Source organism: Mesoplodon densirostris, chromosome 4 (genome assembly GCF_025265405.1).
Source record: "Mesoplodon densirostris isolate mMesDen1 chromosome 4, mMesDen1 primary haplotype, whole genome shotgun sequence".
In the NCBI taxonomy this organism is placed as follows: domain Eukaryota; kingdom Metazoa; phylum Chordata; class Mammalia; order Artiodactyla; family Ziphiidae; genus Mesoplodon; species Mesoplodon densirostris.
Genome location: NC_082664.1, coordinates 138554747 through 138577564, shown reverse-complemented (window position 1 = coordinate 138577564; position 22818 = coordinate 138554747). Strand labels below are relative to the sequence as shown.

General features: G+C 38.0%; 1 protein-coding gene across 2 annotated transcripts in view; it reads left to right on the top strand.

The window, feature by feature from the left end:
- Positions 1-22818, top strand: part of UNC13C (unc-13 homolog C) — a 587724-nt gene that overhangs the window by 389279 nt on the left and 175627 nt on the right. For both annotated transcript variants that reach the window (XM_060095294.1, XM_060095293.1), the window contains one exon: positions 3507-3592. In XM_060095294.1, coding sequence (XP_059951277.1) covers positions 3507-3592 — 86 coding nt within the window. The remainder of the gene's footprint in view (positions 1-3506; positions 3593-22818) is intronic.

Genomic DNA, 22818 nt, shown 5'->3' with positions numbered 1-22818 from the left:
TTGGGGCGTCTGTTACCTTATTATGATTTTAGGCAACCTCCCTGCTAATGGGTGGGGTTGTGTTTCTGTCCTGTTAGTTGTTTGGCATAGGGTGTCCAGCACTGTAGCTTGCTGGTTGTTGAGTGGAGCTGTGTCTTCATGTTGAGATGGAGATCTCTGGGAGAGCTTTCGCCATTTGATATTACATGGAGCCAGGTCTCTTGTGGACCAGTGTCCTGAACTCGGCTCTCTCATCTCAGAGGCAGAGGCCTGACACCTGGCCAGAGCACAAAGACCCTGTCTGCCACACGGTTCAGAAGAAAAAGGAGAAAAGAAAGAAAGAAAGAAGGAAAAGTAATAAAATAAATTATTGATATGAAAAATAAAAAATTATTAAAAATTTAAAAATTCAAAAGTAATCAAAAAAGAAAAAAATAAATAAAGAATGAAAGAAAGAAGTGAGCAGCCAGACCAAAAAACAAATCCACGAATGATAACAAGTGCTAAAAACTATACTAAAAGAAAAAAAAAAATGGACAGACCGAGCCCTAGGACAAATGGTAAAAAACAAAGGTATGCAGACAAAATCACACAAAGAATCATACACATACACACTCACTAAGAGAAAAAGAAAAAATATATATATATACAGTTGCTCCCAAATTCTACCACTTCTATTTTGGGATGATTCGTTATCTATTCAGGTATTCCAGAGACACAGGGTACATCAAGTTGATTGTGGAGATTTAATCCGCTGCTCTTGAGGCTGCTGGGAGAGATTTCCCTTTCTCTTCTTTGTTCGCACAGCTCCCAGTGTTTAGCTTTGGATTGGCCCCGCCTCTGTGTGTAGGTAGCCTGATGGCATCTGTTCTTTGCTCAGACAGGATAAAGTTAAAGGAGCAACTGATTAGGGGGCTCTGGCTCACTCAGGCCGGGGCATGGGAGGGTATGGATGCAGGGCAAGCCTGCAGTGGCAGAGGCCATCATGACATTGCACCAGCCTGCGGTGCGCTGTGTGTTCTCCCGGAGAAGTTGTCCCTGGATCACGGGACCCTGGCAGTGGCGGGCTGTATAGGCTCCTGGGAGGGGAGGTGTGGAGAGTGACCTGTGCTTGCACACAGGATGCTTGGTGGCTGCAGCAGCAGTGTTAGCATCTCATGCCCATCTCTGGGGTCCACACTGATAGCCGCGGCTCGCACCCATCTCTGGAGCTCGTTTAGGCAGTGCTCTGAATCCCCTCTACTCACACAACCTGAAACAATGGTCTGTTGCCTCTTTGGAAGCTCCAGACTTTTTCCCGGACTCCCTCCTAGCTAGCTGTGGTGCACTAACCCCTTCAGGCTGTGTTCACGCAGCCAACCCCACTCCTCTCCCTGGGATCCGACCTCCAAAGCCCGAGCCTCAACTCCCATCCCCTGCCTGCCCTGGCGGGTGAACAGACAAGCCTTTCGGGCTGGTGAGTGCTGGTCGGCACTGATCCTCTGTGCGGGAATCTCTCTGCTTTGCCCTTCGCACCCCTGTTGCTGCACTCTCCTCCGTGGCTCCGAAGCTCCCCCCCTCCGCCACCCGCAGTCTCCCCCTGCGAAGGGCCTTCCTAGTGTGTGAAAACTTCTCCTCCTTCACAGCTCCCTCCCAGAGGTGCAGGTCCCGTCCCTATTCTTTTGTCTCTGTTTTTTATTTTTTTTCTTTTGCCCTACCCATGTATGTGGGGAGTTTCTTTCCTTTTGGGAGGTCTGAGGTCTTCTGCCAGCGTCCAGTAGGTGTTCTATAGGAGCTGTTCCACATGTAGATGTATTTCTGATGTATTTGTTGGGGGGAAGGTGATCTCTACATCTTACTCTTCTGCCATCTTGAAGGTCTCCCAATGTCTTTGTTTTTTATATCAGGGCACCATAAACTGAATTAATACATTCTTTATTCTGGATTCAAAAAATTAAAATAATAGATTTCCTCATTTTATTAGTTTAAATCACTGTAATAATATCACTTACAATTTTTTTGCTGTGTATTTATTACATAAAAATTAATATATTACATATATGGGATATTCATAGCTATCCACAAATGAAACATTACTTGACAAAGGTTATTTTTATATAAAGGGGGTAAAATTTATTGTTGAAAACTAATTTTGTATATATCTAGGTTATATTTATTTTTTGATCATAGGAAGTGTTCTATTTTAATAATAATGCATCCACATTTAAGTTTTAAAGTATCAGTTGACATTATTAGATAAATTGATAGATGGAAATTAGTAAGGGATATTTGATGAAACACGCTGTGCTTTGGTGAAATAGTATGTAGGATATGTGATCTTTTCTTTGTTGAGGTTATACTGAAGTCATATTTACTTAAGTAACCCTTTCTATCTCATTCAGGGTTATATTACTCTTTTCTCTTTTTTTGATTTGGACTCAAAAATATAAATGAATGTGAAGTCCTTATTGAATTTGTTATGATATTGCTTCTGTTTTATGTTTGGGTTTTTCAGCTGTGAGGTATGTGGGATCTTAGTTGTCTGACCAGGGGTTGAACCCACACCCCCTGCATAGGAAGACAAAGTCTTAACTTTCAATAAAGACTTTAAAAAAAAAATGGTCCACATCAAACAAATCTTAAAAAAAAAAATAGATGAATGTGAGAGTTATTCTTGTTACTTTACATATATATATGTATATATATATATATCCTTAAAATGTTAACTTGTATATATGTATATAAACATTTATATGCATGCACTTTATAAATAATATATTCAGTGCATAAAATATATAATATATATTTGTTAGAACAGAAAATACTTTCAGTCTTGCATGTTGGCATGGGCTGAGTGTTTACAATGAAATGAAATGAATGAAATTATTTTCACTGGGCTTATCATGAGATTGAAAACACATACAAACAGAATACATATTCAGCAGCAGTAGGAATCTTGTCTTTGGCTTAAGCTTGTTTGATCTAAAATACACAGCCTGCCTGGTAGTTCTGGAGTCCTGATTAATGGGTCCACCATGGGCCATTTTACCAGAGGAGTAAGGAATCTTTCTTGAAATAATTTGCTTTAAGCAAGTAGAGAATGGAAGCACTCAAGTTTGCTTCGAGAAAAATGGCTGACAGATGAATGCGAGCTGTGGTTTTTGCTGTTATATGGTATCTGCTCCTCAGATTCATCTGGCCTATCCTCAAATTGAGACATATGAAGATAAAGTGTTTGATAAAACTAAAGGGACTCTTTAGACACAAGCAAACACACAGCATAAGACATCCATCAGGAGCCCTGGGTAACATTACATTGGCACTGATGTAACGAAGTCTATTTTCCTTTCACCCAATAATTGTCTTTATCGCCACACTCTGGTGTTCAGCTTTTTTTCCCTACCCCTGAAAATTTATAAAGAGAAATCTCATAGGTAAAAGTAGTTATAAACTATGTAATCATTACTGTGGTGTCTATGTAATGTGAAGTGTTTTTTTTTCAGGCACATTTTTCTTTTTGATCTACTAATATATGTGTTTGGTTTTAGGTTTCCTCAAGAACTGAACATGGGAAAAATAAGTGCTGAAATTATGTGGACCCTTTTTGCCCAGGATATGAAAGATGCACTAGAAGGTAAGTACAAATATTTAAACTTATTAAGAGTATACGTTTTAGTTAAATTCTGATTTTGTGTTCTTGATTTTAAATGTAAGGAACTGTTGCATCAAAACATGGATCACTGTGATCAGTTTAGTTCTGAAACTTATTTCCACATTGTGGAAAGGTAAAGATCGCAAAGTATTTAAAAGCCCTGAAGAAATGCATTTTAAATCAAATGGTCTAAGTTGCAGGATAATAGTATTTCATATGTAAGACAAAGTTTAGATGCAGGAATACTTTATGGCATAAATACTTATGGCATAAATCAGACCATATTGAGAGGGTAGATGAGTAATATTAGTTCAGTTATTTGTCTACCTAGACTTAGAAATGGTATCCAATGGCTGGGCAGGTTAAAATATGGCGAAAGCTGGTGCAAAGACAATGGCAGGGCTCTTCACCAGAAACTCCACTTTCAATATACTCAAATCATAGAATGTAAAGCATGGGAAATGCAGCTCTCAGTTGAAAAACTATAAATTTCTTTGAGCACTCACCTTGTGTTTAGAGTTGGAGGTAGTATGTTTAACCAGCCTAGGGTTCCTGCTCTCTAGGAATTTAAAATCTAGTAGAAAGTTTTCTTTGCACTTATTCACTAGGTATTAAGCCCCTAGATGCTAAATGCCCAGACTGCACTCAGTATGGAAGATACAACAATGAACAGGACAGCTATGGTCCCTGCCCTCAACAAGATTATGCAGGACAGCTGCAAATATGTAGACAGTCGCAACGTGGGGGTGGTCAGTGCTAAAGATGATGGAATATCTGGAGGTGAAGCTCCTAGTCAGACTTAGGACCAGGGGACAAGGCAGGTTTTCTAGAGGAACTTCCTCGGAGGAAGTGTTATCTTGACAAAGACCTGAAGTATAAGTAGGAGTTCACTTTGGGAAGAGTTGAGCAAGAAGCATCTCTGTCTTGTCCTGGTCAAGGACAAAGCATTAACAAGTAGAGTGAGCACAGGGTTCATTTGAGAAGAGAACTCAGCTGGTCCTGTGAGCAACAGGTAGCAGGAAGTGAGTGAGGCTGGAGAAATTGGCAGGGACCAGCATGTGCTGCCTTGTGGGCCATGATGAGGAGTCTGACTATCTGCTAAGAGAAACGACAGACCATAAAGGGATTTCAGGAGGGACATGTCCTGTTCAGATTGGCAGCTTAGAACAGGCATTGGGACCGCAGAGTGGAAGATGACTGATAAGAGTTTGTGCTCATTGTGCCACTGTTTTTTTCCTAGTGTTGCTGAAATGTAAGCTTCTTGCTAGGGCTTCCACACAGAGGAAACATACAGTACTTTTCCTTATTTGAAAAAGAAGGTACAAAATAGATTTTAATACCTGATTTTCTGGTAAAGTCTGGGTCTACCACCTAATTAGATAAATTAGGATTTATCCTTAAAATTATACCAGAACTTGCTCACAGATGCAAACTCCTTAGTCTGCAGTGAAGCGTTCCTTCTCCATTGTATTGATCAATCCTGCTTTCTCTATCTCTGCCTCCTACCAACCACAACCTTTTATACCACTCTGCTTCAATTGTCTCTTTGGGATCCAAACTGTGTAAGTCAGACAGGAACCAGTTTCTTCAGATAACCTTTTACTCCCCTAGTCCTATCCCCGACACACCCCTACTCTCCTTGACTGCCTATCAGTCATATCAAACTTTTTTAGGATCAATATAGAATTCTTAATCTCCCCTGTCAAAACCTGCTTCTTTCCCCCACATCTCTATTGCAATTACTGGCACCAGCAATTCAACCAGTTACTTAAATCAAACACATAGGATTATCCTGCATTCCTTTACTTTCCTCAGCACACTTGAAGCTCATTCCTGCCTTCGGGCTTTTTCATCAGCTCCTTTACTGCCTGGATTTCTCTTCCCACCACTCTTCACAAGCAGCCATGCAGGGCTCAGGAGCTAAAGTCACTTCCATGAATAACCTTTTCTTAATCCTCTGCATAGCAACTACTTATTATCCTTTATTTACTTGTTTACTCGGGCTTACTTCTTATCTGTCTTCCTTGCCACAGTGCAAATTTTTTGCCTGTGATTTTTATCAACATATCTATATTGCCTAGAATGAAGCCTAGAAAATAGAAACTACTTAATAACTATGTGTTGCATCAGTGAAGACTTTACCAGTTAATCCCAACTCAGTGTAGTAGTAGAAAAAGCAGTAGAGACTTCTGTTTGTGATCCTTTTCTATGTGACCTTGGGAATATTTTAAGAGGTCAACACCTTCGTGTTTCGTTGTCCTCACCTGTAAAATGAAAAGTTCACACTGGATCAGAGGGCTGGGCAATGGGCAAGGAGCCGCTCCTGCCCGTATTTCAGAGGAACTTTATTGGGGACCATTCCACAGTGGCACTGCCCACCAGTGCACATTTCGTTTGGACAGGGCCTCTATCTTTATTTATATAACATTTGTGCAACTATTGAATGTTTTATTTTATGTTACCTTTGCTTTAAAAAATAAGTAGTAATTTTAGACAACTAAGTATAATATTTATGTTAGGAAATGTAAATCTCAAAAAATATAACGTTTGTTTGAAACAACAATGAAATTAGAAATGCTACATGTAAAGCACCATAACTTTGGTTAGATGTTTATTGATTAGAGGTTAATAATTTTGTGCAAAAGCAGTATCCCAAAATGCTGAGATTGTATTATTAAAAGTCAGGTCCAAGATCAAGGGTAAGTAATTATTTTGTGATTATCTTAGGTTTTCTGGAGACAAGAATCCTTTCCTTAACACAAATTTTTTAATGTTTTTAAAATTTATTATTTTATTTTTTTAATAACAGCTGTATTGAGATATAATTCACATCCCATACAATTCACCTGAAGTGTCCAGTTCACTAGTTTGCACATTCACACGCATTTTCAGGAAGGCATAATGAGCATAGTAAGGGAGTAATTTAGATTGCAGTTCCTGGTTTATGTATCTTCTACACCAGATGAGAAGGCTTTTGAGTGTAAAGATTGTATTTGTCATTTCTGTTTTCACTGAACCTTAATAGAAGCTTAGTATGTGTTAGTTTACTTGAATCAAATTACAAATGGGACAACCTTATACAAAGAGCCTTGCAGACAAAGCAAGATACTTATGTTCAAACTAAACATTTCTAGTATTGCTAGTTGGGAGGCAGCAAGAGATCTGAGTCTGGGAAACCCAGTTTCAGAAATCTTTCTCACTTATGAGCTGCACCAGCTTGGGCAATTAATGTATAACATCTCCAAACTTTAGTTTTCCTTTCAGTAAAAAGGTGATAAGAGTTCACAGGTTGGTGTGAGGATTACATGATATCTCAAATGATACCTCAAATGATACTTCAAAATCACGGTGCTAATGGGAGGAGAGCATTATTATTATATAAATGGAGAAAGATCTGTGAAAGTCTCAAAACAGTCTCCTTTAGGGGTCATTTAAGGTTTAAAACTCCGAGGAGAGTGTTTACAAATCCACGTTCATTTGTTCCCTATCTCTCCGTCCTTCCCTTTCACCATTTCAATGTAATAGATGGCTTCATACTGTGACATTTTTTAAAATGTGACATGAATAATAATTGTTAAAGAAAATGAGGACTAGGACTACCTCACAGAATAGAGGGCATATACTTAAAAACATTCTTCTGGCAGCCTCTCTTGCATGTGATAGTAATGTTCTTACTCTCCCTATTTGCCTTATAGAATGTTATTAAAATTAATTGACTGTGGAGGAGTGCTTCAGGCTATTGGCCTAAAAAGACTCTGTGTTGTTATATAATTTGGGCTACATAGTTTGTCTTATGATGAGCCCAAGTTTTAAGTAACCTCTGATGCAGTCAGGTCAACAGAGAAGGGAGTTAGAATTTATAGACTTAAGGCTTTTTGATGCAGCTTTTTGCTTTACTTCATGAACTTATCAGCTGCTACAAAAAGAATAATTTAATTTAAAAATAAAATAACTTTTCCCCCAACTTTACTCAGTCTATATGAGCCATCTTATTTTGTTTTCATATTTGACATTAATCACCTTACAACTTTGATAAGTAGTATCAAACTTTGGTGATAACTTGCTGAATGAACCAGCATAAATTATTTTACAGATTTTACAAAAAAGATGTACTTTCTGTGAAAAAGGTAGTGTCGGAAGAAAAAAAGTCCCTGATGAAATATTTCATTTTATAGTGAAATAGAGTTGGTTTTGCAGAATTTTTTCTAAAGCAGTTATTCTAAAGACTTTTATAGTCTTTAGCCTCGCTGGTAAAAATACAGGTTTTGCAATAAGTTAGATCTATGTGTGAGTACAGGCTCCGCTACTTTCCATTTATTTTTTAGCTATGATTTTGGATAGTTTATTAAAGTAAGTCTCAGTTTCCATATTTTAAAATTAGGGGGGTTTCCCTGGTGGTGTAGTGGTTGAGAGTCCGCCTGCCGATGCAGGGGACATGGGTTTGTGCCCTGGTCCAGGAAGATCCCACATGCCACAGAGCAGCTGGGCCCGTGAGCCGTGGCCACTTTGCCTGCGTGTCCAGAGCCTGTGCTCCGCAATGGGAGAGGCCACAACAGTGAGAGGCCCGCGTACCACAAAAAAAAAAAAAAAAATTAGGGACAAAAATACCTACCTTACAAGGTTATTTTAAGGAGAAAGGAAGAGAGAGAGAGAGATACGGGGGCAAGAGGTGGATAGTTTCCTAGTGCATAATAAATACTCAAACATTAGCCATTATCTCAATCTTGAGGATTATAATTTAGTAAACAAAAACTTTCAGATGATTTATAATACCACCCAAATGTCTAGATGCCTGTGACTGAAAGTTTTACTTGGCAATTGCAGTTGACGACACATGTTTTATATGTCATCTTGGTATCCATAGAACTTGGTTGCCTGGCAATCAAGGCAGTCCTGTTCAGGGCCCTGATTGTGTAACATATGTGGGTGTCTTCAAAGTCTCTATTAAAAGCAAACCCTGCTAGGCCCCAAGATAGCAGCCATTTGGTGGATTGGGTCCACAAGCATTCAGGTGGTTTCTAATTAATAATTCTGTAGAGTAGTGCTTGGGATTCTTTAAATACTACTTCTTAAATTGGAATTTGTGGCTAAGCTTTAAGTTATATTCTGAAATTGCATCCACTTGTAAGGATGGATGGGATGGGAGAAGAGTATCTAAGGCATTTGCCAAATTCTCAGATGAATCTTTGAATAGAAAAATAATTAAAAATCATTGAAAATAGATTAGTTAAAAATGACTGTTTTACTTAATTAACTTAGACAGAGATGGAATTATGATATGCAAAATACAATCATCTTTCACCTGGCCTTATTTAAAGTCTCCCATATCAGAGCTCCTCAAACTTTAATGTGCACAATAGTCCCCGGGAATCTTGTTAAAATGAAGATTCTGGTTGAGTAGACTTTTGGGGGGCAGGGTAGGTAGTTCTCTCCATTTCTAACAAAATCTGAGATGATGCCCAGGCATCTGGTTAGTGCACCACACACTGAGTAACAGCAAGGCTTTAACGCTGGACATTCTATCTTTTTATCACCAATCTTTCTGGTCTGCTGCTTAGTTATCACGTTGGTCCTCACCAATAGGTGAAAATTGTTAGACTGCCTTTGTAGTCTTTCACTATCTCATCATCCTAATAAGCACAACTGTTGCCGTTAACTCTGCTCTCACCGTTTCCATGCACTATCTTCTCTTGATGTATGAATTTGAGTATTTGCATATTGAATATCTTTAGCATATCTTACTCTCTTACATTTATTTTTGGAGGCCTTCTCTCAAAGAAGTATAATTTTTTTATTGCCTTCACCCACACACAGGTCTCAGGCCACCCTGTGCATTTAAGAACATTGCCCTTGACCTTGTAGGCACAAAAACAATGAGAACACAAAGTCATGGTCACATCTCTCCTGGTCTCACTGACCACTTTGGCTATACGGAAAGAACTGAACTATTGACCCATGAACTTCTCTAGCCTCCCTTAGAATATTCTTGTCTTTAACATCTTTCTGGTCTAGCTCATACCCTCAAACTATTCTTTGATACTTGTCACCTTTCTTGTCTTCCTATCAGTAATTTTCTGCTGATTTTTAAGTTTACTCTCACAAATCACTGGTTGTCAATTTATCTTGATCCTCATATTTTGGTAGAAAAGATTGACTTCTGACTAATTTCTGCAATCAGTAAAACCTCCCTATAAACAACTTATTTCTTTCGTCTCCTGTTTCCTCCTCTCAATCTTTCTTAACCTTATTGGAATGGCAGAGATTAAAACTATGCCTCTGTATTCTTCAGAGACTGTGGTTGGAGCCAAGATTGGGAGCACTTTGTAAAGGATCTCTCTGGCCTCCTTTTCGTACAGTAGTTCTCAACCTGTTTGGTGTCCTTCCCTGTTGCAACACTCCTCAGAGGTACAGAAATTCCCATAAATAACAGAGATGTTGGTATTTCTCAACCAAGGAGAGATGACAGGTGGCTTTCCCTCATCCTGTGGAGAATCTTCAATATTACTCTTGTCCGAAAACAACTGTTGAATGACTCAAAGAAATAATACAATACTTACTGGTAAAATATTAGCTTTTAGTGGATAATGTCTTATACCTGAACAAATTCTATCCTACATTTCATATGACTAGTAAGTCATTTTCCTGTTCTGAAAGCTTTTTGCTAAGACTTAGGTACTTTGCCAATGGCTGCCAGAATGCCATAGAGACAGTTCAACACAACTTTAAGACACTTCTACATTCCTGCTATTATAAAATAGCATCATAAACAGTACAGTTGCTTCAACTAAAAATTGGGAAATCATGGTTGACTTCTCTTCTCTGCATCTTATTAGCACATCTATACTAAAAGCTCTCTATATGAAATTCTCTTCAGTAAATTTCCTTTCTATGATTCTTACTGCTGTTCTTGTTCAGACACATTATCCTTCCTGCTTCTGCCTTCACTGATATGGTTCTTCCTTTGTAGACACCTCCTGGACCACTGGATAAGGTCCAAATTCCTTAGCCTAGCTTACACCAGCTCCCTCCTCTCCTTTCTGTACCGGATTTCAGCCCTAGTGCTTAATACTTTCCTCCATACACATACTATATGCTCTACCTACATCCACCTGTTTAAAATTTCCCTGAAATCCTTACACAAGTTTATTCCCCAGGAGGTGTGCATGATGCCCCCCACCCCCACCCAGGCTTTCTCCTACTTGCCATCCCCAGCAAAGACTCATGAATTCTTCAAAGTCCAATTCAAATGTTACTTCTGTCAAGTTTTCCCTGAGAAATACATACTTCTTCCCTATTCTCCCATAATATTGAATACTTCCTATTGTACTATTTATGCTTGTGCTTTACTTCACAGATACATCATCTACCATGCCCTGAGCTCTCATTCATCTTTGTATGAATCTTCCTACTCTCCCTTTCTCTGACCCTTAATAAAAAATGTTATGAATCAATGAATGCATGCATGAATATAACCCTATGTCTACAAACAGACAAAAGCAAAGATATACGTTCCATTCCCAAGCTCAAATTTCCAGTCACAATTTGGCACAAATCACACAAACCAGTTACAATCACTCATGTAAAGGAGAAATGTTTTCTAAGTATGTTGTCCCGATAATTATTTTTACCACATGTTGTGGTTGTAGCAGTTCTAGGAAGGTTTTAATAATCACAGATGTGGGGAAAAAAACACCTAAATACCTTTGATTTACCCACAGAAACAGTGTGTGTGTGTATGTGTGTGTGTGTGTTGCTCATGCATTTGTATGTGGTAAGAGAAGACGGTAGGATTATAATGCTTTGCTTCCTTAACAAATTGTGAAATACCTCTTCCAGTCACACTCTGTTCATCAGTCCCCACCTGCTTTTCTACAGCAACATACTAATTTATGAGTTTTTTTTTGCTTTATAACAAATTTAATCAGTTATACATATACATATGTTCCCATATCCCCTCCCTTTTGCGTCTCCCTCCCACCCTCCCTATCCCACCCCTCCAGGAGGTCACAAAGCACGGAGCTGATCTCCCTGTGCTATGCGGCTACTTCCCACTAGCTATCTACCTTACGTTTGGTAGTGTATATATGTCCATGCCGCTCTTTCACTTTGTCACAGCTTACCCTTCCCCCTCCCCATATCCTCAAGTCCATTCTCTAGTAGGTCTGTGTCTTTATTCCTGTCTTACCCCTATGTTCTTCATGACATTTTTTTTTCTTAAATTCCATATATATGTGTCAGCATACAGTATTTGTCTTTCTCTTTCTGACTTACTTCACTCTGTATGACAGACTCTAGGTCCATCCACCTCATTACAAATAGCTCAATTTCATTTCTTTTTATGGCTGAGTAATATTCCATTGTATATATGTGCCACATCTTCTTTATCCATTCATCCGATGATGGACACTTAGGTTGTTTCCATCTCCGGGCTATTGTAAATAGGGCTGCTATGAACATTTTGGTACATGTCTCTTTTTGAATTATGGTTTTCTCAGGGTATATGCCCAGTAGTGGGATTGCTGGGTCATATGGTAGTTCTATTTTTAGTTTTTTAAGGAACCTCCATACTGTTCTCCATAGTGGCTGTACCAATTCACATTCCCACCAGCAGTGCAAGAGTGTTCCTTTTTTTCCACACCCTCTCCAGCATTTATTGTTTCTAGATTTTTTGATGATGGCCATTCTGACTGGTGTGAGATGATATCTCATTGTAGTTTTGATTTGCATTTCTCTAATGAGCAAAGATGTTGAGCATCCTTTCATGTGTTTGTTGGCAGTCTGTATATCTTCTGTGGAGAAATGTCTATTTAGGTCTTCTGCCCATTTTTGGATTGGGTTGTTTGTTTTTTTGTTATTGAGCTGCATGAGCTGCTTATAAATTTTGGAGATTAATCCTTTGTCAGTTGCTTCATTTACAAATATTTTCTCCCATTCTGAGGGTTGTCTTTTGGTCTTGTTTATGGTTTCCTTTGCTGTGCAAAAGCTTTGAAGTTTCATTAGGTCCCATGTGTTTATTTTTGTCTTTATTTCCATTTCTCTAGGAGGTGGGTCAAAAAGGATCTTGCTGTGATTTATGTCATAGAGTGTTCTGCCTATGTTTTCCTCTAAGAGTTTGATAGTGTCTGGCCTTACATTTAGGTCTTTAATCCATTTTGAGCTTATTTTTGTGTATGGTGTTAGGGAGTGATCTAATCTCATACTTTTACATGTCCCTAGCCAGGTTTCCCAGCACCACTTATTGAAGAGACTGTCCTTTCTCCACTGTACATTCCTGCCTCCTTTATCAAAGATAAGGTGACCATATGTCCGTGGGTTTATCTCTGGGCTTTCTATCCTGTTCCATTGATCTATCTTTCTGTTTTTGTGCCAGTACCATACTGTCTTGATTACTGTAGGTTTGTAGTATAGTCTGAAGTCAGGGAGCCTGATTCCTCCAGCTCCATTTTTCGTTCTCAAGATTGCTTTGGCTATTCGGGGTCTTTTGTGTTTCCATACAAATTGTGAAATTTTTTGCTCTAGTTCTGTGAAAAATGCCAGTGGTAGTTTGATAGGGATTGCATTGAATCTGTAGATTGCTTTGGGTAGTAGAGTCATTTTCACAATGTTGATTCTTCCAATCCAAGAACATGGTACATCTCTCCATCTATTTGTATCATCTTTAATTTCTTTCATCAGTGTCTTATAATTTTCTGCATACAGGTCTTTTGTCTCCTTAGGTAGGTTTATTCCTAGATATTCAACCCACTAATTTGTTTTGACATATCTTCACACAGAATTCCAAGTCTAGATTAATGGACAAAAAATTAAAACAAAACAAAAGTAAATGGTTACTAACTCTCAGTGTTCATTATTGCAAAAAGACCAGTTCTATTCATTTAAATTGCAGGTCACATGAGTCAAACCATGAACTGAAACGTGACTTCTGGATTGATATATCAATTTATATGTGGCAGCTTATTTGAGGGATCCTGTGTTATATTTGCCTCACACCCCCAAATAAAAAAAGAACAAAGTATATTTACTGGTACTTCTTAAGTTTTCCTCGTTCACTAGGCCAGTAGTTCTCAAAGTGTGGTTCCCAGACCAGCAAGCATCAGCATCACCTGAGAAGATGTTAGAAATGCAAATTCTTGGGCCCCACCCCACACCTACTGTTTCAGATTGAGGCCCAGCAATCTGTTTTTGATTTTTTTTAAAAAATAAGATCTCCAAGTGATTCTGATGCATACTAAAATTTAAGAACTACTAATCTAAGGAATGTATAATCAACATAGTGCCTTCTTCCATTGTTGAGCTGAACACACATGATTTTTTTTTTAATTAGAATATAGTTGATTTACATTGTTGTGTTAGCTTCAGGTATACAGCAAAGTGATTCAGTTAAATGTATATATTCGGATTCTTTTCCAATATAGGTTATTACAAGATATTGAATATAGTTCCCTGTGCTATACAGTAGGTCCTTGTTTATTTTATATATAGTAATGTGTATCTACTAATTCCAACCTCCTAGTTTGTCCCTCCCCCTTCTCTTTCCCTTTCAGTATCCACAAGTTTGTTATCTATGTGAGTCTATTTCTGTCTTGTGAGTAAGTTCATTTGCATCATTTTTTTAGATTCCACATATAAGTGACATAATATTTGTCTTTGTCTGATTTACTTCACTTAGTATGATAATCTCTAGGTTCATCCATGTTGCTGCAAATGGAATTATTTCATTCTCTTTTATGGCTGAGTAATATTCCATTGTGTGTGTGTGTGTGTTTGTGTGTGTGTATGTATACATACACACATACTATCTTCTTTATCCATTTATCTGTTGATGGACACTTATGTTGCTTCCATGTCTTGGCTATTGTAAATAGTGCTGCAATGAATACTGGAGTGCATGTATCTTTTCAAATTAGAGTTTTCATCTTTTCTGGGTATATGCCCAGTAGTGGGATTGCTGGGTCGTATGGTAGTTCTATTTTTAGTTTTCGAAGGAACCTCCATACTGTTTTCCATACTGGCTGCACCAATTTACATTCCCACCAGCAGTGTTGGAGGGCTCCTTTTTCTCCACACCCTCTCTAGTATTTGTTATTTGTAGACTTTTTCATGGTGGCCATTCTGACCAGTGAACGCACAATGATTTTTGAGGATATATAAGTAAGTCAGAAAAATGTTCCTTATAATTAAAAGTTAAAGTGGAGGAATGGTATGGATGTATCAACTATGTAAGAACAAATTAGGAAAGAAAAACAAGTTCAAGAAGCAGACTGATTTGTAAATATCAATTTTTAAAAGTTTGTAAGTAAAGAGAAAGAAAAGAAGTAAAATAATAATTTTTAAAAGGAGAAGAGAAGTAAAAAGTAATTTTCAAGGAAATAAAGGGAGGAAGGGAATGGACTGGGCCAAGTCCATTAGCATGAAACTTAATGGGAGAAAAATGACGGGAAAGATATTGATGACTCAGCCAAGTAGGCATACAATTCTTAGGTTACGAAAAGTCCGTGGAGTATTCAGTAACATAGAGGAAAGTGAACCTTCATTAGAAAAGAATGAAAAAGTTGCTTATTTTGTTTAATCTCCTCTTCAAAGGAAAAATAGAAGCTCATACACTGTTCATGTCAAGTAATTTTTCATTTTTTTGCCTTGGAGTCACATGACAACAAAGGCAAATAAATTTCCTCTAATGTTTACATCTTTCTTTAAATCTTTATTTATTATTTTGAATAGAGCAAAACTCAATGTATTTTGAAACATTTAATGCTTCTTTTGAACCATAATACTGTAAAAGCTAAATGTTATAGAAAGGAGATAACTAGCTTTGCCATCTATTTATGTTTTATTTTTCTTTTCAGTGTGACTTTAACTGGTAAGGCTTTGCATAACAGTATTTTCCACACTTAACTGTCCAGCATGCTTCATATATATTTTACAGAAAAATTTTATTAAGTAGCATAGATGGTCTTACTAGTGACATTTTCAATTATATGAAGTTTTGACCTCTTTGAGGAAAGGGACCACATTGACCATATTCAGTCCTTAACAGATGCCTGGCACATGTAGGGGCTCAATAAATAATCATTCAATGAAAATCCAAGGTGCATTAAAACAGTGTGTATATGAATGTGTGTGTAGGTTAACTACACGATTCAGAGTGATTTTCATCTATGTTAGAGCCCAGGAATGCACATTGTTAAAAGTTTCTATACGTTTCCAGTACATTCTATATTAAAGTACATTATTCATCACTTGAATTGTCCATATTGATATTTGGGCAACAGCATATTAAAGCTTCAGTTCAACAAGATGTCTTTCATCACATAAGCCTTTGAGATTCCCAACATATGACAAACTATTTCACATTAGCAAACACAGCATACAATACATAGGGTAAAATTCTACTTCTATGAGTTAAAGCCAAATTTTAGCCATCAAACAGATTTCACAGGCTGGTTAATAAAAATTAGCTGTCAAATTATATAATCTAAAGTCTAAAACCTTTAAATGCCAACCCCCTGGAATTTAATAAGGAGATAGAAATCAGTGAAAGCAGATGTTAAAAAAACAGGGCAAGACTAAGGTAGACAGATGGGTTTCAGCCCCGCCTTCCTCCACTTGTCTTATGTTTTCCTCTTACTCCCCACCAGTCCCTCACCCCTTCTTTATTATCCTCTCAAACACCTGGTACACTCAGGGCTTTCCAGCAGATTGAACACACTAAGGTGTTTGGGACACCTTGCTTATCCCTTCCAAAAGACCTGAAATCAGAATAAGGAGAAAAAGCATTAAAATTAAAAGCTAGGAGGGGTGGGATGGCAAACTAAATCCTGCTTACGCTGGTGAGCTGGAAGCGGGCACACACTTAAAAGGAAATAAAATGGAAACTAAACATAAAGCTTATTTGACTCTGCTTTTCACCTTGTAAACATGATATTTCCCAGACAGGGGTTTCTTGCCTCATTTCATCTTTACTCTAAAGGAAAGAATCAGTGTTCATTCAAATGACCTCAAATGGGGAGCCCTGAGCCCTGCTCACACTTAGAGTAAATGCATTTCGCAGTTGCTTCCTCTCTGGCAATTCCTCTTCCCTGCCCCCCATGATTAAGTTGAAACTACTTGTTTTGTATTTCTGGAATAGACAGAGAGGATGAGCTGTGTGTGTAATTAATCTAGAACATGCTGACTACAATATTTGGCTTCTAGATAACAGGAAAGAAAAAAATAAGTGTTCAGGAGTGTTTGTAATGCTATTATTAATCTCACCCTGTAATAACCTACTAACTCGCCTTATAATTGATTTTGGTAAAAATTAATTAAAATATGCTGATCTGAGTACTATATTGTGTTCCCTGGATAGAAGTGAGCATATCAGAGTAGGATGTAATTAACTGATCAACCACTTTTTCTGGGTCCCCAAATCTCCAACTCAGAAGGTAATCACACAGCAAAAACAGGTCTAAGTTAATTTAGGCTATGGATGTGATCTCTCTTGCTGCATATGCAAATATTTTTGTCAGACACACCCCATGTATGTTCTGAGGTTCAGTGCAAAAGTTTTTAAGTCTGTCTACCCACAGTGGTGAACTTCAGCAAAATCTCAGGTAAATGGAAATTATTTTCCAAAAGCCAAGTAACCTGGTTTATTAGAACCGAGTGATGGAGCATCACCTATTCAGCTATTTCAAATTGTTATATGACCAGTATATAAATAGCACTTAAAGGTCTTCATGGTCGTTTTCTCTCAGCCCAAACTCAGTCTTAACCAGGAAAAATCTACTCGTTTCTCACATTATTCTTTGTTTTATTTGGTTTTGAAATAAAGAACAGTAGTGGACACCAACAATTCAGGGGGGTTTATATTGGCAAACTGGCCATCTGTGCTCCTAAGAAACTTTGAGCTTTCTTGCATTTTTCTTTTAAGACAGTATTAGGCTTTGTCGACTCAATTCAGGGTCCTGCATAGCTGACCCCTAACTGTTGAGCTGGTACAGCTCAAGAGTCTTGTTACTTTTTTTTCTCTCTGGATGTGAGGCCTCAGGAAAACACAAAGCAGGAGACTGGGTTCTCTTTCTCTCCCCGTAGAGTGTGCCTATTTTACTAGCTAACCATTTCCTTGTATCTTATGTGGGCTTAAAGGGTTAGGAAAAATAAAATGAGCAGATCACCTGCAGTGGCACCAAAATAGCCAAAGGGAAACTCTCGGCTCAGGCATCTAAAAAATAAAAGTTTAAGTTTAGTTCATCAGTTATGTATCACTGTGTAACAAATTATCCCAAAACTTTGTGAATTAAAACATAAATCAGTATGTAGTATCTCTCATGTTTTCTGCAGAACAGGAGGTTTGGGGTTGGGGTCTCTTGTGAGGTTACAGTTAAGATAGGAACCAGGGCTGCAGTTGCTTAAAGCTTGATGGGCTGGAAGAGTCACTTCCCAGGTGGCTCTCCCACATGGCTCACTCACGTGGCTGTCAAGCCACTATGGGCTTTTGGTGGGAGCCCTCAGTTCTTTGTTTTCCTCTCCACAAACTGCTTGACTGTCCTCTCTGTGTGACAGCTAGCTTCTCCCAGAGTGAACAACGCAAGACAAAGCATGGGAAAACTGCAATGTCTTTTCCAACCTAGCCTGGGAAGTTAGACTTTGTCCCTTCTGCGATATCTTATTGATCACACAGTTCAGCTACATTCAGTGTAGGAGGGAGCACACAAGGACATGAACTACAGGAGGCAAGGGTCACTGGTGTCATTTCGAAGGCTAGTTTGCTCACACAGTTAGTATTTACCTCTCTGATCATTTCTTTATAATGTTAGCATTTTCCTATATTAGGAAAGGCTTTATTGTTTGCATTGATTTTAAACAAAATAAATAATCAGCTTGGATAAAACCAATTTTCTTCCTTCTGCTGCTTTGCCTCAGCCCCTCCCCCTACCACAAGAAAAAAAGGTTAGCATGAACCAGCTCTTGAGGTTTTAGGAAGAAAATTCATTTCCAAGATGCTAGGGCTCTTGCTAGCCCTCTCTAGTTTCCTAGCAAAGCTCCTCTGGGAAGGGAAGTCTGCTACGCTGAGAGGAAATTAACACCACATTCTCAAGAAAGGCACTCATCTATCTCTTGCTCTCTTTTCATTACAGAGCAGTGGTTGTCATCCCTGGCTGTACATTAGAATCACCAGGGGTGGATCCTAGACTTCAAAAAAAAAAATACTTTAAGGTTTATAATCCTATTTAGCGATCACCTATTTAGCACTTATTAAGTACTTCTCTAAATGATATGCAAATATTAACTTATTTGAACTTCATAACAAGCCCTAAGGTAGGTACTATTATATTAGCTCCATTTTATACATGAAGAACTTGAGGCACAGAGAAGTTAAGTATTTTGCCCAAAGTCACACAGCAGTTGAATAGAAGAGCCAAGACTTCAGGGAGTTCTATTATATATCCAAGATTGAGTACCACTACTCTTAATTAAGTGTTGAAGGCCTTTGAGTACCTGATGAAATATGCAGGCTCTATCACCAGAAAGATGCACATAGCATATACATGAAAAATGTGTATATATCTTTTCAGGGATGTGTATGTAAATCCCCCACAGTGCTTTTGTAGACTTTTTCCAGGGATCTGTGAACCCCAGATTAAGAACCTTTTCTTGCTAGAGCACTGATTTACCCTGGACCAGCATCACCAGTATCACCTGGGTAGTGGTTAGAAATGCAAATCCCCAGACCCTACCCCAGACCTACTGAGTAAGAAACTCTGAGCACAAGGTTCAGCGTTCCCTATTTTAACAAGACTTCCAAATGAATCTCATGTGTGCTAAAGTGTGAGAAAAAACTGTTCTAGAAGGCTGGTGTGTAGAAGCAAGTGACTAACTAGTCAATGACCCTAGCTTCATGGTTCTGTAAAGACATCTCATTGTTCTTGCCTCACCATTAGGCAGGTAGAAATTTTCTGTTGTTAAAACTTGATTTCTTTGAAAAAAATGATCACCAAAGGAAAGTCCACTAACATTCATGAAAGTGTTCATTAATAACAACACCTATATGTCATTAGGTCAGTAGATATTCCCTGCATGCTTGCTCTGTGCTGGGAAAGCAAGGATCAATACAACACACAAAATAAACAGAACAGTCATGACTCCCACCTTGAGGAACTTCTTACTCTATAATGAGCAAATAATTACACAAATAAATATATAATTATAAAATTGAATCAGTGCTGTGGATGAAAACTGTGTCTATTTGATCTCAAAATTACCTGTTAAAAATGAACCTCTAGGGCTTCCCTGGTGGCGCAGTGGTTGAGAGTCCGCCTGCCGATACAGGGGACATGGGGTCGTGCCCCGGTCTGGGAAGATCGTACATGCCGCGGAGCGGCTGGGCCCGTGAGCCATGGCCGCTGAGCCTGCACGTCCAGAGCCTGTGCTCCACAACGGGAGAGGCCACAACAGTGAGAGGCCCACATACGGGAAAAAAAAAAAACCTCTAGAATTAAAACCTCCCCACCCAAATTCTATTTCTGTCTTGGCCTTTGCCATTCCAGCAAAAGATGCCACCATTTGTATAGTGTTTAGACATTATCTTTGATTCCTTTATTTCTCTCAGTCTACCACCATCCACAGACACACAACACACAGATATCCATAAGCAAACGATAATTGTTCTACCTCCAAAACATACCTCTGTACCCTTCTCTCCATCTCCACTACATCCAACTAGTTCTAGCCACAGACCTCCTTTGCTTTGACAGCTGTAATAGCCCCCCTAAATATTTTGCACATTTCCACTCTTGCTTTCCTTTAATCCATTGTGCTCATAACATCCAGACTAACTCACACAAATTTAAATTAGATCAAGACATTCTCTAGCATATAAAAGCTTCCAAAATCTTCCCCTTTCAGTCAACCAAAACCCATTTTTTTTTAAACCATAGCTTATGACATGCTGTGTAGTCTGAATCTATTCACCCTCCAAGTGCATCTCATTCCCTTTCCCTCTCATTTATCTGTAACCACACCGCCCTCATGCCTATTCCTCGTCTGGGCCAGATTTGCTTCTATAGCAGGGCATTCACATTGGCTCTTCCTTCCACCTATAAAGCTCTTCCCTGCTCTCTGTATAGCAGGCTCTTTCCCACCCTGCAGGTCTTAGTTCACATTTCATTCCTTCTCATAACCTACCCTGACCATCCCATCCCTCATTCCACTCCCACAAAATCCACCCCCTTTTTTCTTTCAAGCACTTACTGTATCTGAATCATTTTATTTAGCTTAGTTATTTGTTCACTTGTTTACTAATTTTTTCTCTTATGGAACCCTTTGTAAGCGTTTGGGTCACAATCCAAAGCAAAAACTACATTTTTACAATAGCACAGTATATATACACACACAGATACACACACAACCAAAACAAAAGTTTCATGACACATGGAGTCTTGACAAGTGGTAATATAAACCCTCAAAATTTATTTCTTATTCTGTTTTTCAATTTATATGTGTGTATATATATATATATGTAAATATACTAACTAAAATTACATATATATATTTTTTTAAATTTTAGTTATAGTGCTCTAAATTGATTTTATGACCCACTGTTGAGTTGGGCCAGCAGTTTAAAAACACTGCTCTTAAACTTAAAAACAAGCTTCATGGAGTCAAAAACGTTACAATCCCATTTGTAGTTGAATCCTCACTCCTAGAACATGATAGGTAATCAAATAAAAATTTTTGAATCATTTAAAAATAAACAGCAGTAAGACTTAATTCCCACAAAAGAACATCCAGACTTATTTCCATATTCATGAATTTTCAAATACTAATAGAGTATAGACATAATTTCCCCAATAATAATTGGGAATTTGACACAATTTTGGTCCTGTTTTTGTGTACCCGACTCTTTATTTTTAAATACCTATAATGAGAATGTTATATTTAAATATAACAATTTTTTCTCTTAAAACTAATTAAGATATTCCTGGCCAATTATCACATCCCTTGGGCAAGGTATTTGAATGGAGCACTTAAATGTGAAATCTGTAGTAGGTCATAATTGCCAGGAGGAAAATGTAGTAAGAGTGCAATTAAGAAAATAAAGTTGGCAGTTGCTGAAAACAAAGAAATGGGTTTGCATGGGTTTGCATATGTCAATAGCATAACATAGTAAGTTACCACTTATACGAAAAATATGTATTTAACTCTTCATTTTCCCCTCTGTTGTTTTCCTGCTATTTATCTTTTAGCCACATCTCATCTGGGAAAAGATAGGGGGAAAATAAAAAGAAAAGTAAAGAAAAACTAACAAAACCTTAGAGTTTTCTTCCCTATTAGCAGTTTTAGTTTAAAAAAAATTAGTAATAACAAATTGAAAGTAATTGTTAAAATTAGTTTAGAAAAACTCAATTTAAATGGGAAATATAAATATTTAAATATCTTGGCCTTAAGATCCTAATTGCTGCCTTGCAGCCCCTGGTAGGTATTAAAGAAGACAAGATGATTTAACAATACATAAACATTATCTAAACTACTTGACTTTACTTGTGGAACTTTTAAATTTACTCTCCTCGTTAAATCAAATCAGATCAATCACAAGTGCAACAGTGCCTGCAGATATACAGATGGAATCAAACAATACAAATATCTGTAGCTTCTGGGTTAATATTTCGATCAAGAAACTTTGTCTTTGTTTGGAGATTCACAGTACCCAGCAAGTGAAAATGTTTTGGCAACAATGAAAACCCAGGAAGGTGATGGCAATTGGTATAAACCAGCTTTCCAGAAACTTTCTCCTGATAAGGAGCCCAGAAACTATGCTTTTGCCATGTTTTTTTATTTGGAGACATTCCAGGGAAAGCTCTGAACAATTGATCTCCTGTTGGTTCTCTTGGGATGATTGCCAGTTATAGACTATGTATGATGCCTGGTTATAACTTGAGAAGAAGGGAAAAGGCCCTGTCTAAAGTCGCTTTGTGCTTTAGAGCAGACCTTGAAAGCATAATAGAAACAAGATGCACATAGTTTTCACCCTATTAAGAAACTACCTGTGAGTGGCTTGTGATGGTGTAACCTCAGACTTATATCAATCTCATAACAATGGGCTATTTAAGATAGCAAAAGAGCTGAAAAGGGGCAAGAAGAGGGCATTTCTAGAAGCTTAGTGAGAGAGAAAGACAGAGATTATACCTGGTGACAGTCTGATGCTGGAGAGAGCAATTTGGAGCATG